The sequence below is a fragment of the Pyxicephalus adspersus genome, chromosome 4 (genome assembly GCF_032062135.1).
Source record: "Pyxicephalus adspersus chromosome 4, UCB_Pads_2.0, whole genome shotgun sequence".
Lineage (NCBI taxonomy): Eukaryota > Metazoa > Chordata > Amphibia > Anura > Pyxicephalidae > Pyxicephalus > Pyxicephalus adspersus.
Window position 1 is genome coordinate 33,313,073 of NC_092861.1, and position 21,375 is coordinate 33,334,447.

The 21,375-nt window shown below is 36.8% G+C and overlaps 1 protein-coding gene across 3 annotated transcripts in view; it reads left to right on the plus strand.

Moving 5' to 3' along the window:
- The first annotated feature begins 550 nt into the window (after positions 1-550).
- INPP5D (inositol polyphosphate-5-phosphatase D) overlaps positions 551-21,375 on the plus strand; it is a 58,406-nt gene continuing 37,581 nt past the window's right edge. The window contains exons 1-5 of one of the 3 annotated variants that reach the window (XM_072407783.1): positions 745-808; positions 3,092-3,155; positions 10,839-10,884; positions 19,375-19,522; positions 20,910-21,069. In XM_072407783.1, coding sequence (XP_072263884.1) covers positions 19,393-19,522; positions 20,910-21,069 — 290 coding nt within the window. In that variant the 5' untranslated portion in view covers positions 745-808; positions 3,092-3,155; positions 10,839-10,884; positions 19,375-19,392. Of the gene's footprint in view, positions 809-3,091; positions 3,156-10,838; positions 10,885-19,374; positions 19,523-20,909; positions 21,070-21,375 lie in introns of all 3 variants that reach the window. The other 2 variants (XM_072407784.1, XM_072407782.1) reach the window with 2 other exon arrangements.

The following is a 21,375-nucleotide window of genomic DNA, read 5'->3' on the forward strand; positions in this document are numbered from 1 at the left end:
GTTGAAATGTTTACAGTAGGGTGAGACATACAATGGCCTGCAAATTAACAATCCCCAAAACCTTAGCATACTCATGCACTCCAGCATACAGATGGGGAGTAGGTAAGTAATATTTAAAGTTAAGCAAGTATAGTGCTTTAAATGTGTACACCCATGCATTGAAAAAAATAAATGATACTGAGAATAGCGTTCATCATTTCAGTGAATTGTTCTCTAAATCTGAACCTATTGAAATAGTGCTTATACAAATTCTGAGTACAGAAGATTTAATGATCATGATACAGTGTACACCAGTACAGTATTTCCTATAAAAAATGAAACTGGTATTATTATGCGACTGGCCTAGAATCCCTAGACAAGGGCCCTGCCGCCATAATGTCTCATTGAGGCTATATGTAGTCATAAAACAAGTACCTGGTGCAAAACTGTCATGAGTTTATTTCACCCCCTCCTCTCAGTGTTGTGGTTATAATAAGGAAGTCCCCATGTTTCTGTTTCCTCTGGTTCCTCTGCATCTCGGTTTAAACAGGAAACTGCAACACACAGAATAAGAGAACTAGAAAAGTACATTTACACGGCAGAACTTGATGGTTTATCTGAAGTTACTGAGGTCCTGACGCTGTAGTCAGAGGGGTGTCCTCTGCAAACACTGCATCTAACTGACACTTCCTGAGATGCCACTCTCCTGGTACCATGGGAATATTACTCGCTCCAAAGCTGAGGATCTGTTGTCACATGCTGGCAAGGATGGCAGTTACCTAGTGCGAGACAGTGAATCGGTTTGCCGGGCGTATGCTCTTTGTGTGCTGTAAGTGACATGTTACGTATGGTTGGTTGGAGATGTGTCATATAGGGGTACATGGATATATGTTTGTAGTATGCTTTGCGTAAAAGCTGTAGGAAAGAGTAAAAGTAGTTCATATCAACCGATCAGTTGTCTACTTTCATTGTCAAAACTCAACTAGAATTAAAGAATCATAATCATTATTGGATGCAATTCTACATTTTCAATTCCAGTTTTCTGTTTTCTTGTGATGATTGACTTTGGTGCACAACTGGTAGATAGGTTTTAGCATGATTAGACATTCATTGCATCTGTTTTTTTTTTCTTTTGTTGGAAAGACTTCTTCATTGTCTTTCTCTAATTTAGTTTCACTTTATTATTGGGCTTGACCTGTCCTGACTTCATTGCAATGTTCCACTGATCATCCTTATCCTTGATCACGGATAATCACTCCAATTAGGGGAATGTTCTTCTAGATAGTTGTCAGCAGAACAAGTGTCCCCGTTACAATGGTTTCCCTTATCTTCTGTGACAATTCAAAACTAAAAAAAACTATAAAATGTTTTATTTTCTCCAAGTTATGTTCCAGGGACAGTATCACCAGGACAAATAGTGAGGGTGAATCTCCTCATTGGGGAAATGGACAGTAAAACACTTGAAACTCTCCCTGCTCTATCCAAACTATAAAAAACATCCTTGATGTAGGTATGCTTTAAATCCCATGTCTGGTGACCAGGCTTATCTTCACTAGAAACTGGGCAGTGGAACCGTACATCCACTTTTGGTGCAGGTTAATTGTTTAACTACCAAAAGTATGGAGACCCAGCATGGGAGGTGCTCTGTTGAGTTGTTCCTGCAGTTTATGTATCCTTTTTTTATATTTCTATTTTGTTATATTCTCTGGTATTCTAAAGGTAGAATCTAGCTGTTGGAATTCCTGTTACTGTCCTGTCCCTAGCAGTCTTATTCATTCTCCTATAGTAGAAAAAAATTCACATTATCAACAATATTCCTATCAATGAGAACATAAGAATTATTCAAATTATATTTATAGATTATTTTTTACAGAGGCAATTGTTTCATTTATGAATCTCTCTGCTTTTGTTTGTTTTTTGCAGCAAATTTACTACCATAAGGGTACACTTCCTTTGGAATTAAGCATTTAGGAACATATCCTCTCAGTTTTAAGTTTTAATCCTTCTTGTTCCCTTATGTTAGTAATTTGGTGATTTGAGAAGCCCCATGGTATAGGAACAGGTTGGAGCTTCTGTTGAGAGGTTCCAGGCCAACTTTAGGCCTGTCCCTGATGAAATGAATGTAGAGCTCATCAAGTAGAGAGGCACTGATAAGAGATCCGTTATGGGACATCTACATAAGATATCTGGTAATGGCTAATATAGTAATCTTTTTTGCAGATCACATGGCCATCTGCAAAGAGTGTATATCAATGACATGTACAGCAGCTATCAAACGCTTTCCTGCATGCACTGATTTTTGAGGATAGTTTGATAGTACTTTTGCATTTAGTTTGATCTGAGCTAATTGTAATTGAAGGGTTTGGATAGTAAGGGTAAGAAAGAAGAAGAGAATTATAGGGGAACCCAGCGAGGGGGGCCTAAACTTACCACTGGGGCCAGTACATCTGTACCTTTTAACTGAACTGTTTGTAATGTAGTTGTTGTATTGCCAAATACACTCTCTATTATCACATAGAGAAAGCCTGAATAAAAGTTCCACATTAAGAGGTTTATCATGACCACCATCAAACAGATTCAAACTTTCCTTGGAACTTTGAATTAGTATGGTTATACATTAAGCAATGAAAAAGGAAGTTATACAACAGAGGTTGTGCAGGTTTTACAAAGGACACACCAGATATAAAAGGAGTATTCAGGGTTCTAACCACAGTGGATTATCTAGAATTCAGATCAGGGAACGAACAATGTCATTGAAGAAGTATATAAGACTGCCATTGCTAACCACTTCTAAAAGTTGCCTGGTTGTCCCAGTTTTACAATGCTCTCATTATTGATTCAGAATAAGTGGGCAGACCAGGTGTTCTTATTTCACAAGTTGCATACTTATAGTTATGGGCCTTTGTTCCAAAAAATACTGAACCAAGTTAGAGATTTTTAAAGATTATCAACATTGGTGACCAATTTTCTTCAGTATAGATTTATTGTAAGGTAAATGTAAAGACTTTCTGCCAGTAGCTACAGTGTTTTTTTAAAGTACCCATAGTTTAATGATTGATATCATTTGTTGCTAGGAATACATTTTAAATTCTGACTTGGTTTGTGTTTTTAGGTTCCAAAACTGTGTCTACACATACCGAATATTACAGAATTCTGAATGTCACCTGTCGGTTGAGGTCAGTGTGATTATCATTACCTAAATGTCTGCCATAGTTATATTCTGTACTTCCATTTTCTTAGACTGAGTTCACAAAAAAGGTAAAAATCATTGTTTATCGACATTGGCAAAGCTTAAAGAACACCAGATGAATATAACTGTTAATCATACAATGGGTTTCTCAATGGAGCATTCAGACTAACATTCAGCAACAGGTTTTTGATTGGCCGTCTGACAGGTAGAGGAATAGGCTGACCATCTATCTACTCAGCACAAATGCTATAATGGACTTGTATGGAAGAGCAGCCAATACGCCTTTCAGTATTCCATGGGATGCTTTTTCAAGTTTCACAAGGCGATCTGGGGGTCTGACATTTACAGGAAATGGCAAAGACTAATTCCACTTTAAACTGACTGCAAATAAGCATCTGAATTTTATTTCGCCTAATACCAACCAAACATTGTTGAAAATCAAGCAACCATTGTTCCTGAATGCAGTATAAATGTCCACAGTGTTTTTTTCTCATGCTTCATAGGACATACATAGGAATGACTACTGTAGTTCACAGCAGAGTTGTATTCACTTTTTGTAAACTGAATAAATATATATATATATATATATATATATATATATATATATATATATCCTGTATGTGTGTGTGAGTGTGCGTGAATGTGTGCACCAGTACAAAGAAGGATAATTCTTCCCAATAAGTACCCTTCTGTGATATTCCAAACTAAAAACGTTCTAGCCAGATATCATGTGTTTAGGCAGCAGGTTCTACTATTCTATTCCCATGTTCTACAATAACTATTGGGGTAACTATTGTATTAGTTGACTTTAAAGCAAAACTCCAGCAGACATAAAAACACAAATTAAGGCAGCTGTGTACTTTTGATACACCAATAAATGTAAACTGTACATGTAAATGTTAAATACCTGCATTTGACCTGGTATCAGCAATCCCCTGTACAGCACACCAGAAGAAGGAGAAAAAGCCCAGTCGTGCTGCAGTGCTCATGTGCTAACAAGGAACATTCTGATAGAAGGAGAACAAAAGGACAGGAATATCTCATCAAACAGTTCCCTTGTATATATTTGTGTAATTAACTGGTGCCTAAAATTTTGCTTCAAACAAAGTGAATGTTGGACTACCAATATTTAGGAAATGTAAAGGCTTTAAAAGATGCCATGCTATATAATTAGTGACCTTTTTGATAACTGAGCACTCTTTTATGAACACTTTCTTTTAAGGAAACCTTTACAGGAGCTATTTTACTGACCTAGATTGATAACTGCCTGGCAGTCCTAACATTTTTATTGAACTCAAAACAAATATATGCCTTACTGCAGGTATGTAGTCTAAAATCCTAATTTGCAAGCATGTTTCATGTCAGTGACACAGAGAGCATTACAGCCATAGGTTCATCATAACAGATGGATAATTAGCATTCCTGGTAGCAGTGGGCATGGGCCAGGGTTCCCTTCTATCTTGGATTAACAATAAATCCCCAAATTCCTAAAATAAGAAGATAGTCCAGCTGAGTCACCAAAGCCAAATATGAATGGATAATACAGCCCCTTTAAAAAAAAAGGTGAGTTTACAGAAGAAAGATTGTTAGCATTGGAAGCATATGTGTTTCAGTTGAAAATCAAGCTGTTTGGTTGGAGAGGAGCTTTAGTCTATAGGTGTGGTAAAGGATCAGGGGGGAAAAATGCACCAGATTGACATTATCTTTATTGAGAATGGAGCTGGAAGTGTATTGTGCATGCACTGAACTGTGTATGGGCCACAATCTGTGCACAAACAATAAAACTTTAACTGCTGCCAAAGTTGTAATTTGACTGGTTTAGCTCAACTTCATTTCTGCAATATAAACCAAGCTGTCACAATTTTTTTTTTAATCAGAAAGATAATTTTTTGCAGAAATTTTCCATCAGATTCTCTGAGTTTCAGTATACATTCTTGTCCTCTTTACTCACTTTTCAGCTTTCTTCCCACCTCCCAAACTGTTATGTTGCTTCCTCTTTCATTTCATTAACAGGTACTAATTTCATGATTATCAAAAACCAGAACACTTAGCTGTTGTATTCAGAAAGCAATGTGCCTTGATTGAAACACATCAGAATAGGTTTTTCTTGCTTGCTATTTTTTATTGGGATAAAAACATTGTTTTGTTTTGGTGTGCGGTGTTCCCATTGCTGCTAAAGTCCATTGCTTTGGTAGCTGAGCCAGCCGCTGAGAGGTGACTGTAGAACATGAAATTCAGTCTCATCTGGAGTGACATGTGAAATACTTACTAGCTAGCTATTCAATTCAATACTTTAAACAGCATAAGGACAATGGTATTTGTTGGTAAGGAAAGGTGGAATTGTTGTTTAGAGCAATCAAATAGATGCATCCTTTCAGACCTGCACCAACTAAATGACAGCTGTCATGTGATTAGTTCCTCTGCGTAGAACTATCCTTTGTTTCACAGCAGGGGTCCCCAACCCGGCCGGCCGTCAGACTCCGCTTGGGGGGGGGCGCACCGACCAGAGCCGCGGACCATGTCCCTGAATGTATCGCAGGATAAGGGCAGTGGGCGGGTTGTGTCTTTGGCGGGTTCAGGCATCATGACGTCACTCTGGGGGATGTTTCTTCCCCTTTGAGTGATACACGGCTCCCCGCGCAGGTGCAGTCGGGAGTCTATACATTTAATGGTCCATAGGTCCGAAAAGGTTGGGGACCACTGTTTTACAGAATAGCCCTGTGACAGTCATAGTCCTGCCATCATCGTTTAAGTAATATGTTTTATTTACCTCCTTATTTGTACTTTAATTTTGATAATGTGCAATTAGTGTAAATATTTTTTTCCTTTCCTATTTACCTTCCCAATTCTATACCTACCTCCAACCTGTGGTTGCAGGATTTCACAATGTTACTATCCTGTAAAATTTTATTTGCTCTGGCTGCATCCTCACAGTATTATAATTACATGGGCAGTTGCCCTTTCAGCCTGAGAAAATCACAGGTTCACATTAGGATTTTAGGCAACAATCATTTTAAATAGATTGGAACCCTTTTTATCATGATATGTTGTTTTTCATAACATAACACTCAAGCTGATGGACTTTACTTTTAACATTACATGTCACATACTTCGCATTACCCTCCTGACAATTTCTAGTATTTGGGCCACCCTCATATTTAATAAGGGAAAATACTCCTTACTGTCAATTGCACACAGCAATTTTACTTTCTTCACCCCTCACTGCCTGGTGGCCAGCACACCTCTTCTGACTTTCAGGTCTTAGGTAGGCCTTCACCGACCTCAGTGCACCATGTTTCTGCATTGTAGGGAATGACTTGATTGCGTGTAACTGCTGCTTTAAGTGTCTTATGGAAGAAATTGCAGGGGGACAGTTACACAGAGTTGAAGTCTGCAGAGCAATGAAATAAATGAATTAAAGTTGCTGATTATATTACCTATAGAGCTAAATAAGCATTTAACTCCTGAGGTTCATAACCCTACCACAAGGTACATATTTGGTAATCCTTTATATAGGTCCGAACTTCAGGCAGGCAATAAAATTTCAGTTACCAAAAAAAAATAGAGATGGGACATTTCTATCCTCACACTGATCACCACTGACTCTTAGCAGCTATCAGTATTTCTTCCTCATTTCTGAAACCACAACAGTTTTGCATGTTAATTTTTTATATACACCTACATTCTAGAAGCTAAAAAAACTTGAAACTATTTCATGAAACCCTGTGTTAAAGTTTTAGCTTGAATGATGAGAATATACTCAAATGATAAAATTATTATCTTGATGAAATCTGAGACAATAACGGCTGCTAATTTTTCCTTCCTTACTGTTATATAGTGGTTTAACACAACTGATGACATTTAAAGTAGAAGTAAATACGAAAAGAAATTGCAAGCAGGCAGTTAGTTTAGTGCAGGACAGAAAATGTCCTTTCTGCAGTAAAATTCACTTTCCTGACTGATCACAATCTTCTTCTACAAAGTACATTGATCAGTACTGTATAGCTCATATACAATATAATAAAAGACATAAAAGTACTCTTGGCAAACAACTAAAATAAAAAAAAAAAACATTTGTATGAGAGAACTGTTGTATTTGTATTTCTGTAATCTTGTTGCAGGACCTAATCTTGTTCTTCTGCAATTTTACTTTTATTTATTACCCTCCAGCTCCTTTGCTGTGTCTGGGCAGTGAATGGAGAAGATCCTACTATTAGTATGCTTGTTGTAACACACCATATTGACTTCTTGGTATTGACCCTCTGCAGTGGATTTATACCAAGTTATCCAGCTACTCTCACTGCTTGTATGTAAAATGTATGTAATGTATGTATTAAAAATTACAGAGCTGCATTTATTTTTACCTTTTTACTGCCCTGATTATATTTCTAACAATGCAGCGCAGATGTGAATGGTTTGGGGTAACTCTGCAACAGTTATCAATAAGTACAATGGAAGTAAATGATTTGCCTCTTCTATGTTATTCTTGTCTGCAATTTTTGTCTTTAGGCTAAAAGACCACATGGGACTAAGATTAAAAATCTAGTGGAAAAAAAAGCAATGTTCACCTTAAAAGCTCTCCATGTGTTCAGGAAATGCCATATTCACTTCCCTAATACAGGCAAATCTGAACCCTGTTGCATAAGACATATTAGATGCAATATAAATATAAATAATCTATACATATATTGTACTTACAACTATAAAATGTCTTTCTGATCTGTAAATTTAAGACATAATTTGGTATAATAATGTGGTATTACAGTACCTGGTTTAAACTTTGTGGCAGTTCTAGTTCATTAAAGCTGCCATTATTTATAATATATATTTGTCTTTAAATGGGCTAGGCTGCTACTATTTTTCAACTCTTACCTTGCTGTGTTAGTGCCTTGGTGTGTGCAATATAAAATACCACCTATTTTTTTGTAATGTCACTATAACAGGCAGTGGGGTCAGAACATTCCAGACACTACTTTACATGCTGCCATAACATTGTGACATGGGTGGTTCTACAACATAAGACCAGCAGTAGAATTATGAAAATCGTTTCCAATGACAATATTGCTGGTGTTCAGGAGGAAGAATGCCTCTTACATTGCAGGCCATTGGGAAGAATGTCACCCCTACAGATCATTGATATCCAATAAACTGACCTGAGAGTCAAAAACTGCTAATTGTTTAGGAAACCTTTGGAGGCGGTATAGGGAGTGCTGTTCCAATAAAGTGCTTAAGGAGTGTAAGGCAGAATAATTTACAGTATATAGCACAGTGCTTTGCAAAGTCCATAGTCAGGTCAACAACTGTCCTTGGGGTTCACAATCTAATGTCCCTACCATAGTCATATGTCATTAACACAGTCTTAGGTCAATTTTGTGGGTAAGCTAATTAACCTAACTGCATGTTTTTGAGATCTGGGAGAAAACATGCAAATGGTGTTCTAACCGATATTCAAAGCTCCAATTCTAGTTCACCAACATCCGATACCAGCCTAACTCAAGTCTAATGATAGAAAGGGTGGGTAACTTGCTCCTTATAGCCAACTGACCCCCGACTACCTGTCAGCACCCTATTAATCTTTCTCTTCTCCACTCCTCGCTTTATCCACCTTCTGAACCTTTCTCCTCCCTGCATCTCCAACTACTAGCCTTCCAGCTTCTCGTAGCACCTGGTCATGCTGGCCTTTCTCCTTACTCACTTCTATCATTTGCTCAGGATTCCCCTTTTTCCACATTTTTTAATCTATTTTTACATCTTAACTTAGTTTTATTATAGCCGTGAGGAATCTGTAGTCCAACAGAACACTTTAAATTATGTTTCTGGGCATTCCTAAATCATGAGCAGAATGGTTCCAAATGATTGTTAAAATGGATTAATGATGATGCACTCACCAAATCTGTATGTAATTTATGGATAGATGCACTATTCACTGGCGTTAGCCTTTGGTAAAGCAACAGAAATGAGACTAGAGGAATGGAAGAAAGTAAGAGTTTTCGGCCATACCGTAGGCACTGCACATGATTGGGACTTACAATGGTAGCTCTTGACCAAGAAGAATGCTTTTATTGTGAGCATTTTATTCCAGTCTCCATCTAATTCTTTTTTTACCTGCCTTCTGCAATATCCATAGGGATTTTTTATCCCATTTCTGGGTATAAGGGTACCACAAGACCTAAAGTTTGGTAAGGGTGTCATGTGAATGTTTTCTTGGATCCCTATAGTGTTTACATAAAAAAGGCTTGAAATCCCCAAACCAGTCATCAGTTACCATACACTTTACAATCTAATCCTTGGTAAAACTGATAATATGCTTGTTAGATTGGCAGACACTAGAGATATGTTGCTAACTAGAGAAAGTTTTAAAAAAAGCAATGTGAGGCTTGTCAACTTACTTTCGCGCTGCATTCTGTCTCCAGCTTTCCTCCTTAGTTTGTTGTTTTTCTGTTTGCAGAGGTGACAATGGTTATTCAACCCAGCTACAACACAAAACACTGATACACTCTTTAATGTCCGACAACCACTAGAAAGTGCTCCCCCCCCCCAATAATATTACTATATGGCTTAATAGGCTTGGTACCTTCCTGGATAGGAAATGAGGACAACAAGCATGTATGCTTCCCATCAATAAATGCCCTCTTGAATTTGGCTTACCAAAGAACAAAGAAGGCAGTGTGAAGCCATCTTCCCTTTGCTGGTTGTACTAGAGGCACATCACAAGAGTAACAACACTGGTATTTAATATTCAGTCATTGTAAAAATTGCAATCTTATGTCTGAATAAAAGCAGAACTAGCCTCACATCTTCTCATTCCTTTGTGAGCACTGACTTCTTCACCCAGTGTTCTTCCAGGTTTGGTCTTTAGCCATTTTTAGCCAGGCTGGAATAATGTGACTCCCCAACGCATGTGTTCAAATATTCTGGCCACCCGCTGTGCTAGGATCTCATGTGCAGCTCATCAGAAGGTGGTGAACAGACACGTAAGTTTATCCTTTTACAGAAGGGGCATATCATTTCCCTTCTGCAATAAACAGCTGCCTGCTCACAATTTTTTGTTTTTACAGTTTAGGATTGTTTTATTCAGCATGAGGTGCAAAAACTGGTGTAATTATTATTATTAGCAACACTTAAGAAAAACTGTGTCTAGGAGGTTGACAATTAATCGTTTTCATATTTTTCACAAATGTTAAAGGAACTTTAAAAATTACACTAGTACAAAAAATGGTGTTATGTAATGTTACAAACATTTAAAAAAAGCAGTCTATATATATATATATATGTATATATATATATATATATATATATATATATCTTTACTTATAAATTCCAGCACTTTACAAAGTCCATGGTCATATCATTTGCAGTTTCTCAAAGGGGCTTACAATTTAGGGGAAACTAATTAACTTAACTGCATGTTTTTGGTATGTGGGAGGAAACCGGAGTGCCTGGTGGAAACCCACACAAACATGTAGGGAACATGTTTGTTCTATTGTGTGATACTTCCCCCAAGCTCTTCAAGACAGGGTCCTCCCCTCCTGTGTCACTTACTGTATTTGTCTGTCATTTGCAACCCTTATTTAATGTACAGGGCTGCAATATATATTGCTATTATATAAATACTGTTTTTTATTATTATTATTATTATTATTTCTAATACCATGCAAACTCCATGCAGGAAGTGTCCTGGCTGACATTTGAACCTGGGACCTAGTGCTGCAAAGGTGCGTCTGAGCCCCTGTGTATACGTTTTATAAACTAATATAAAGTTTTTTTTTGTACACATTAGGTATTTCTTGTAATTTGATATACCCATAATAAAGTTCTACCTTATTTGCATGGAATTAAAATGTGCACATACAAATCATTTTACAGTTGAACAGATGGAAAATAAGCAGCATCCTAATTTTAAAAAATGGCCTAACTGCCATTTAACATAACATGAATTAAGAAAAGAGGAAGTAATATCTGACAGTGATGTGAGGCAATTTTTCTCCACGAGGAAGTAAGGGTTTTAACATAAGTCAGCGATGCCAGGAAAATCAAGACTTTTTTTTTTACTATTGAAACAGACAGTGCAGGAAATGTGATAACATTGAAAGAGGGTATCTTTTTTTACTTTAATGGGTCATCTGTGGTACATTAAACACAATGTCACCAAGTAGTTGTGATGATTTTATTGATTTATTTGCTACTATGTGCTATAAGGCGCTTACAGAGACTCTGGTTTAAGAAGTGTCTGTTCCTAAGGTAAACTTAGTTGTGAAAAGCAACTAAAACATGATCTTTAAAATCACCTACTTTACCACAGCCAACAGTATAGACAGGACTATCCATTAGTTTTCCTTCAAAGTACTTATAGAGCAATGAAAAGATTGGGGCTGGTATGCCTGGCAGTCATCCTTCCGTCCTTCAATACAAAAGTCCAGCGCAATGGCAGCAGAAGGGATAGATGACGTCTGCCCCTATGGCTACCTGCCTGTTCACAACTCTTTAAGTACATTTACCTCTCCTTAAGTGGGCAGGCCAGAATGATTTAAATCCCATGCATTTGGGTTTAATCCTTCCTTATAGCTAGGGGTACGCCCGGATACCCAGCATCATACATTGTACTGTGCATGCATGTATGTTTATTTAACAAATATTCATGCACAGCTTTAACCCACCATTGTTCTTTGCTGATATTGTAGCCTGCCCCTGCATGATTAGGAAAGAATAAGCAGACTCCAGGCATGCCTACCCCAATCTATTCATTTCTGTTTCTTAAAGGAAATGTAAGGGGTCTATTTATAAATTCTTCACTCATCAATTAGAGTTAGAGACCACACTTTACAGTGGTGCCTTGCCGGGGGAGTGTGGCTTTAATGTATAAGTTCAAGTGTATGTAACTAAAACCTCATTTTTAATGTAAATAGTTGAAGCATTGTTTTTTTGCATGCTGGCTGGTAAGTGTACTTGTTGGTTAAGTTCATAATAAATATAGATTAAACATGTAATTCCCAGCAAATACTTCTATGGAAGTAGAACTAAAGGTCACAAAACAGAAAAACTTTGACTAGTGGTGAGGTCTCAGTGCAGTTACTGCTTCCTCAGCTGAGAGCTGCATGCAAACCGCTCTTCCCGAAGGAGGAGTAGTAGTAGTAAAAGTAGTAAAGCTTATAATTTTAATAAGCCACTTTTCTCAAAAGTAGACTAAATCTTCTATACCATGTAAAATCCTATACCAGTGTTTTCTGTGTTTCCTGCCTAAAGACAGTAAGGACACAGGTGGCCATAACTACCAACTGTCTGAGATTAGGAAGAGTTATTTAAAAATAACAAATGCAATAATGTAGAAGTTGAATTATAGACAGTAGAACATTTTTGGTAGTTAAGTTGTAAATACATTTATAGATGTCTATATCTGAAACTAAAAATAGAGACAACTAAAAAGGAAAGAGGAACAGAGGTATTTGGTTTTAAAACAAGGACAGTTCCACCCATTAAGCGACAGCTGGGAGCCATGCAGGTTGCATGCTTACTGAATCAAATTGTACAGCAATCTTGTGTGCCAGACCTGCAGCCCTGTGATGTTTGTGCAGCCCCTTTCTGAGGCATTTCTATCTTTTTTAATAAATCAGCTATTACATTTTTCTGTAGCATTATATATACCGTTTGGAATATTACCTGCTGCCCCTTGGCAATGTTAGAGGTCACAGTTGAGCAGCCCATACACTGATCAGACATGGTGCCACCTTGTTTTTACCATAGCACAGAACAAGCTGACATTCTCGTTTTAAGTGTTAGAATAGAAAAAGTTTGATCCCTCCCCAGACCATTTCTCTGACCCTAATGCAAAGTTTCCTCACGCAAGGTGTAACTTAAACTTCCTGGTTGCTTTCTTTGTGGTGCATTTTATATACCTTTGGTTGCCTGGAAATTGAGATATATATAAAAAAAATGTAATTTGAAGATGGTAATCAGGAAATATAAATCAGGCCTTGATGCTTGGTGCTTGAGCAGCAAGACAACAATATTACCTTAAAGAGATCAAACCTTGAACCAAGCAAACCTCAGTAATAAAAAAATCACAATCCCTTAGTTCTATTTGCTAACAGTACCAGCTCCTAATATTTCCACTGTAGTAATATAGTATATATTCACTATCATTAGATGGATCAAAGCTAAAGTTAGAAAGTTTAATTTTGTAATATAAATGAATAATGATCGATGCTGTAATGTTAATGGTTTTATGGTTTACATTTATCTTTATGGTTTACATTTATCTTGAGGGAAATGATTCATTTAGGGTATTTTCTTGTTTGTTCAAAGTTTGTTCAATATAGAATTATTGTTCTGTTCTTTAAACAATAGGTTTGTGTAACTGGAAGTGAGATACATAACACTTCCTTTAATGAAAACAAGTGTATAGGATCGTGTGAAAAGCAAAACTTCTATGGGTATGTTTACTATAACAAAATATATTTTATTGGTTTAAATTTCAATCTGAAAGAATCATAAAAATATGATCAGTATTTGCTCCCTTTAGTCAAAATATTGAATGATCAGGGCAGGATTAAAAAAGCTGGTGTCTAGGAGACACTAAACAAAAGCTATATTTGTCAATCTCCTTTTATTGTTTCTTAGTAACTAATAGGTAAACTGGCATAGGAACAAGTACTAAATCCAGAGGTTAGAATATTATTTAAGGAGCCACCACAATCTGACTACACAAATGTACTTGCTGCTGGTTGTGTAGCATTTTGTATGTGTTTTCTGTTCATGAAAACAATACATAGGAGACATGTCTATTGTACACATATGGTACATTATAACCATATTGCTAAGGTTTTGACAGGAAACTTACATGTACTAGCCAAATCCCTCAACTTCGAAGATCTAAAATAACACTACAGACAATAACATGCTAGCTTTACCTTTTTCTGTGTTATGTCTCTTCCAAAATCATAATGCAAATAAATGTGTTAAATGGACATTGTGCACAACATCCATCACATTGTGTAATTAAAAAATTAATACACTGGAGTTACAGGTGTCCCCGGGTTACATATGGGATAGGGACTGTAGGTTTGTTCTTAAGTTGAATTTGTATGTAAGTTTGAACTGGTACATTCATTTAATAAATACAATTAGGACAGATGTTAGTCCCAACATAATATTAGGCAGCGTGGTGTCAGTTACTGTATAAAATCCTCACTTTGAGTTAATCACAAACAAAGAAAAAAAAATGTATTAACTTCTGGAGCAAGCTGTGCTTTCATATGCAAAAAGAAACAACTGTAGTTTGTCTTGGTCATTAAAGAGTTACAAGAGCTTGCAGAAGAGCTCATCACCCTAAGATCACCCACAACCTCAGCTGTGTTTAGCAAAAGATTTCCTCTGCAAGTTATGGAAACTACCCCCTACCCTCATCAAGCCTCCATCTTGTACAGGAGTGAGCAGGGAAGCCCAGTTAATATCTAGGAGTCGTCCGTATGTTGGATGTCCTCAACTCGGGCACTACCTGTATTTCAACGCCAAGTCAGGACATGCTGGCAATAGGCAATAGAATGATGACTTCTTCAATCTGCTTCTAGTCCATCCTTGTCCAAAGGCAACAATAATTTGTTCTCCTTGCTGTCCATTCATTTCCCGGTACTCTTACCATAAAGATTGATGTTTTGCTTATGACACATATGACCTTTTGCCCTGTGAGTCACCTCACATATTTTTTTTTGTTCTGTATGAATGTTTGTGAATAATACAGCCAGTAGTTTTCTTTTCTACATAATGTACTTTGCCAGATTCAACTATAAATTTTAAAATGCACCTTGAATTATTAATTTAGGTTGTATTTTTGTTGAGTTGCTACAAACACAAATTAATCTCAAATTATTGGATCAATATCATTCTTTAGAGTTGTTTGTCGGTCTGTTGAGTACTGTTACAGAATTGGTATGATTGGTTGATTTTCTAATCATATAATCATTTAAATTTTGTAATAGGTACTCATCTTCTTGTTCTACAGAGGTCTTTTTTAGATTGTTCAAATTTTCAGGGAACCCCTGCTATATCTATTATATCCACAGGTTACAGTATATTAGTGTGGTGGTCAGTGGATAGAATGCCTTTTACATGTCTGGCCAATGGGAAGAATGTCGCCCTTATATATTTTAAAAGAGCACTCAAAATGTTTTTAAATTTGCCAACTCATCTTCTTTTGTCTTTTGAAACCATCACTACTTCCCACCACTACATATCTCCCCTCCTATTATGTGCTAATTCCCCTACCTACTAGATTGTAAGCTCTTCGGGGCAGGGTCCTGTCCTCCAGTGTCACTGTCTGTATTTGTTTGTCTTTTGCAACCCCTTTTTAACCACCTGAGCGGTTAGCCCGCACCTGGTTTGGGGTAAGAAAACTTGCTACTATCGGTTACCCCGAACCAGGCGCTGGGTAGCTAAAATCATAAACACACATTACAGTGCAATACGATTGTCATACAACATTGTATGACAATCGGATTACAACTGAAAAAAATACTTACCTTGTCCCTGCAGCTCCTCAAGAGATGTCTGTCCTCTTCTGTCTTCATCCGGCGTGTGCAGTGACGATCTCCGGGGTTTCCCGGTGACATCGCTGCAAGCGTCGGTGCGAGCGGGAGGCGGGGCGGGAAATTCAAATAACTTTGCATTGAACTCAATACAAAAAAGCTGTATTAAGTCCAATACAAAGAAATCTTTATATGTAATATATATATAATTGTATTATATATATATTATATAAGCTACTGTACAGTTACATTACATTATACACTATTTTTTTATGCCTAACTTATGCCTAAGAATTATGGCCTACAATCTAAAAAAAATTTCCATGCAAAAAATGTTTTTTTTTTTTTTCACATGGAAGTATGGAAAGAATAAGAACACCCTGCGTTCGTGTATGCGTCCCTCTGCGATTGCTGATGATGTCAGTGCATACATTCATTGACGGTGGTCGTAGTGGGAAATTCAAATATTTTGTATTGGATTCAATACAAAGTCCTGTATCCAATCCAATACAAAATAAAACAAAATATATTTATGTGGTTTTGTCTATAGGTATGTGACATTGGACTCTTTTAAAATTTACCACACTATGGAGGTGTTTTAGAAAAATATATTACTATACAGTATACCAAATTATCGCATTTTCAGTATTTTTTATTTATTTATGTATTCTTGTTTAAGCTGATTTTTGTGTTTTTTATTTAATTTTAATATTAAAGTTAAATTTTTTTTACATGATTGTGTGTTTCTTCTCAATCTTCTATCAGGTTTCATTGGTTACTGATTTTATTTCAAGAAGTAGAGAAAAAGAGAGGGGAGAAAGAGAGAAAGAGAAGAGAAGAAAAAGGGGGGGAGGGGCTGGCAAGGGACAGAAAAAAGAAAAGAGGGTGGGAGGGAGGGCAGGGGAGTGGGGCTTGATAAGCAGTGGAGGCGCCATAATCTCACTGTAGTGGGCGGAGCAGCCGCAAATAATCTGCAGTGGTCTTGAATTCGTCCCAATAATACCAGGTACGTATTGGTCTACGTGTAGAACAGTCCCCTGCACTCACAAGCTCCTCCATATATTGAATATCGTTTACCCTGGTCAACCATTGCTGCACAGTAAGCGGAGCAGTTTGTCTCCACAGCGGGGGGATGCAGGCCTTGGCCGCATTTAACAGATGGCGCAGCAGCGACCTTTTATAGCATTTCCTCGACATTGCTGATACATGAAGCAGAACAAACTCCAGTTTATCCCGTATCCACATTTCTGTCAGCTTTTGCACAATATCAGCAACAGTCACCCAGAATGAAGCTAGACTAGGGCAGGTCCAAAATATGTGTGACAACGTACCTATGTGTTGTCCACAATGCCAACACTCCGAGCTAGTGTGTGGAAAGAGTTTCGCCAGCCGATCGGGGGTTCTATACCACCTGGTAAGGACTTTGATTGTGTGTTTCAAACTTTATTATAATCAGGATATCTACTAGACCCTTTTTCGGACATATTTCTGTAAATTACAGGTCTACAAATCCAGACATCAGTGAAACGCTCCGGTTGGTTAATGTACAGGGCTGTGTAATATGTTGGCGCTATAATAATCCTGTTTATTATTAACAATAATAAAAATATGGCCAAGACATCATTGGTGTCACCTCTAGCTAACCCTGGTGGAACCCTAGTATTCCATGGAACTCTGATTGAACACCTTGGTCCCTTATAATAATCAATGAAGAATGTTAATTTACTTGCACTAGGCTATGTCACCAGAAGTATTTTTTTTAACCTTATATCCCGCAAGTTATTGAGAAGTCATTGAGTGTTAAAACCTTTGACAGGGTGAAACCATGGGGGTTATCAGGAAGTCATATTGTCAGTTTCAGGAAAACATTTTTAGATTTTGGACTGTCCAATGTAACTAGTGGTAAAGCAATGTAATTCCATTTTTGGCATTCCTTATTTATCTGTAGTAAATGATACAAACTGTGGAGTGCAATCAAGTGCTATGCAAAGGAAGGGTGCAGACAGAGCGCTAGGAACGTTGCATTAAAATATTTGATGTGCAGGGTTGCCCTATTAAAAAAGCAACTCAGCAGATTATAAATTATGGAAACTATTGGGGAAACTTTTATCACATTCTTTTTGCTTACACCCTTTGCAACCACATTTTATATTTTAAAGCTGTTGTTTGACACCCAAACTAGTCATATCTACCTGCATGAGGATCCTGTGGTTGACAGAATATGAAACCCCATTGTTTTCTTTTGAAAATATGTGAGATGAGAGAGAAGCAAGGATGTTAATATGTGGTTAGAGGAACAAAGTTATATTGATATTGTAAATGAATATATATATAAAAACAAAATAATTTGTCTGAGGGGACAACCCTTCCTACATTAGTATCTGTATTATTTACATTTTTTTTTCATTTGCTTTTTGACATGGTTTGATTAAATTTGTTGTACAAATGTATTACTGTAGTGGTTCAAGCCCTTGTCATTCCTATCAACTGGATTGGTTTGTCATTATCCTGGTTGTCTAACTCCATGTAATCATCTATATTTTTTAAGTTTCTTTTCTTTGTACAAAAACTAAAACCTTTTCATAAAAACTTACATTAAAAAGGCATCTGTATCTATGTAGAAGAAGCTTTTTCACCCTAGGGCAGGGAGTGTTAGAACTACATGGTATATATTTATAAAATAACCAGACTAAAGGAAGCGGATATGAGAAGTTCATTATTGGGTGTAACTTACATGTAAAGTTTAAATATACAGTTGCTAAACCCTTGCATTGTGAATACATTGGAACTGATAAAAATTTTTTTTTTAAAAACTTAGCTTTTATAACTTTAAAATCATTCTTCTTGCAGGCAGGGCAGATTGATGAATGATGTTGGTGAATAGGGACGAACAAGCATGAATAATAAGTTCGATCCCACGACGAATAGGGCCTTTCTTGTTTACCAAAAATGTAAGCGAGAACGGCCTTCTGATTCCCCGATAGGTCGAGCTCTCGTCGAACAGCATCATGCAGCCCTGGAAATCCTCTGTGATCCCCGGGCAATAGAGGTTAATAAACCTCTAGTGCCCCAGGGATTGCACACTCTTCTTAATGAATGCAGCCAGATACTGCATTCATTGAGATGTAACAAATGTATCATTTGTAAGAGATACTTATATTACAATGTCAGGAGGTTCTCCTTCGCTGGGCATCTTCTCAATGATTGCAGCTGTGTGTGATCTCCGGGCACTAGAGATTAATTAACCTCTAGTGCCCCGGGGATCGCAAACAGGATTCCCAGGGAATCCTGTGAATCCCTTGTGAATCATCCTGTTATAATTTCCTCAATCTTCCGATGGTTTAGCGAAATCGATTTGCCGAAATTTCGCGGGACCATCTGAAGTTCGAGTTCCCTATTCCCAATCCCTATTGGTAAACCACTACACGCATGTTAGATTCTTGCCCAAGACAAATGGTCGTTTGTCTCTGGCAACAGAGTTCATATTGGCAGGATCACCAAATATTCACTTAAGAGTAAGATTTTTAGGTTTATACGGTAGTATTTTATGCTAAAATTGGTTTATGATATTTGTGTTGTTGTAGTTGTGCTGAAAACGTATTTATTTTTATCATACCTTTTTAGTATAGGTTACTTTACTGTTTTGTTCATTACTTACACAGTATTAATGTATTTTCAATGCAGGCGTCAGAAGGTGTCCCCATGCGCTTGTTTGCAAACCTACAGGAACTCATCGAATTTTACCGGAAAGAGAATGTTGGACTGATCACTAACCTTCGCAACCCCATACAGCATGAGGAAGAGGGACCTGAGGAGCCTGATGAAGATCAGGGTAAGGTGTTTACCCTCCATAAATTAGTGGAAAATATGACTTCTGCATCCATCAAATGTGCAGCTAGTTCACTTAAAGCAGCAATACCTCAAATTATGATGAATAACAATGATTATTCAACTGCAACTTCATCATATCTTGTTGTTCATGTATGTGTATGACCTGTTCAGAAAATTATTTTTGCTAATCAGATAATATTTTGTGAAAGATATTTCTCACCACTTCATGTTTGTTAAAAAAGCTATTGGTGAAGAAGATTTAAAATTATTTATAGTTTTGCAAATATTGTGTATATATAGGGAATATTAAATAGAATGTATTGCGCTTTTGTATGTATCATCCTATTATCTTTAAACATTTTTCTATAGAGAACAAAACATATTTTTAGCTAGGTAACATAAAATATTACTTATGAATATGTGAATATTTTCCATTTTTAGCAGTCACACTAAGCTATAGGCATCTTTCTACATTCTAGTTTCACTTTATTGTTATGATGTGATTAACATGGGTTGTACAGATTAGAACTGCAGAAACTACACATGGCTGAGGGATGTGAACTTTGTCCTTTACTTGTCTGCTACATATCGGCCCCCATAGTAATTTTGATTTGGACTGCCAGAGACAAAAGTGAGAAGGTGTTGGGCATTCTTTTGAATTCTACAAATTAGTGGTATAGAAGCCTGCTGTAATTGGTGCTGTATGTGTGGGAAGCAGCCTGGGGTGACAATGCTGTTCTTTTATAGATAAAGTACACTAGGTGAGCATTGACAGAATGTATTACAAGCACCTAGTGAGATTATAGTCAAGATTTAAAAAAAGTAAACTTTTGCAGCCAGCACCAAGGACTGGTGAACTGTAATACAATATTTTTGTTCTTAGGTTTAAATATACTTTAACTAGACTGCAAACTTGTTTGGCACCCCAAGACATCAACGTGTTACACTTCCCTCTGTGATTCTACTAGTAATGGGTGATGATGACATTTTGCCTAAATTTTATACTGGATTTTTTTGCCTTGATAAGAAACCCTCAAAGAAGCAACTTCTAAATATAAATCTTATTTTAAAGTTCCCATTTCATTGTCTTCTACATTTACTGGGATTTTTTTTAAACTCAAACATAATTTACTTCCTGAATCTCATTCTTATGTTTTGAAATTTCTATCTTTGACATCTGGGAGATCAATGTTTTTACACAAGATTTTCACATTTTGTTAAATTACTGACTCTTATGTAATGCGTGTGATAATTTTGAGTGAATATAAGTGATTCTTGGGTATAAATATTTAAACCTAGAGCCACTGGTCCAATGGCAATTTATATTTGAAAATACAAATATCATAAAGCTATTCAATGTTATTTGTGATACTCATATGTCTTCACAGAGCCCACCCCCCCGAATGTGCCACCCAGGAACTTTACCCATACGTTGCTATCATCAGAAGTAAAGGAATTCTCTCTGACTACAGAAAAACATTTTGTTGGGAATAGTTTTCTGTTTTCTGAAACTTGTCTGCAGAGACTGCAGGATATTGACACTCGCAGGTAAGTGTAGAAATTATGATTTGCATAGGGTTTAGAAGGGGAACATGAATCTTGTAGTTATATGTCATGCAATAACAGCACTTCTAATATCAAGGACAGTTCATCAATGAATTCTGCTTTTTCAGTGTATGTGTAAACTTTTCCTAAATCTCTACTCATTTATTTAGTGCAGTGTCCTTTTCTCTAGATCTGTTCTACCTTCATATGAATCTATCTAGTGGGATTAAAGTATAGGAAAAAAACTACACTTTGACAAGCCTTGAAATAGAGATTATAAAATAATAAAAACTATAGTTTAATGTACAG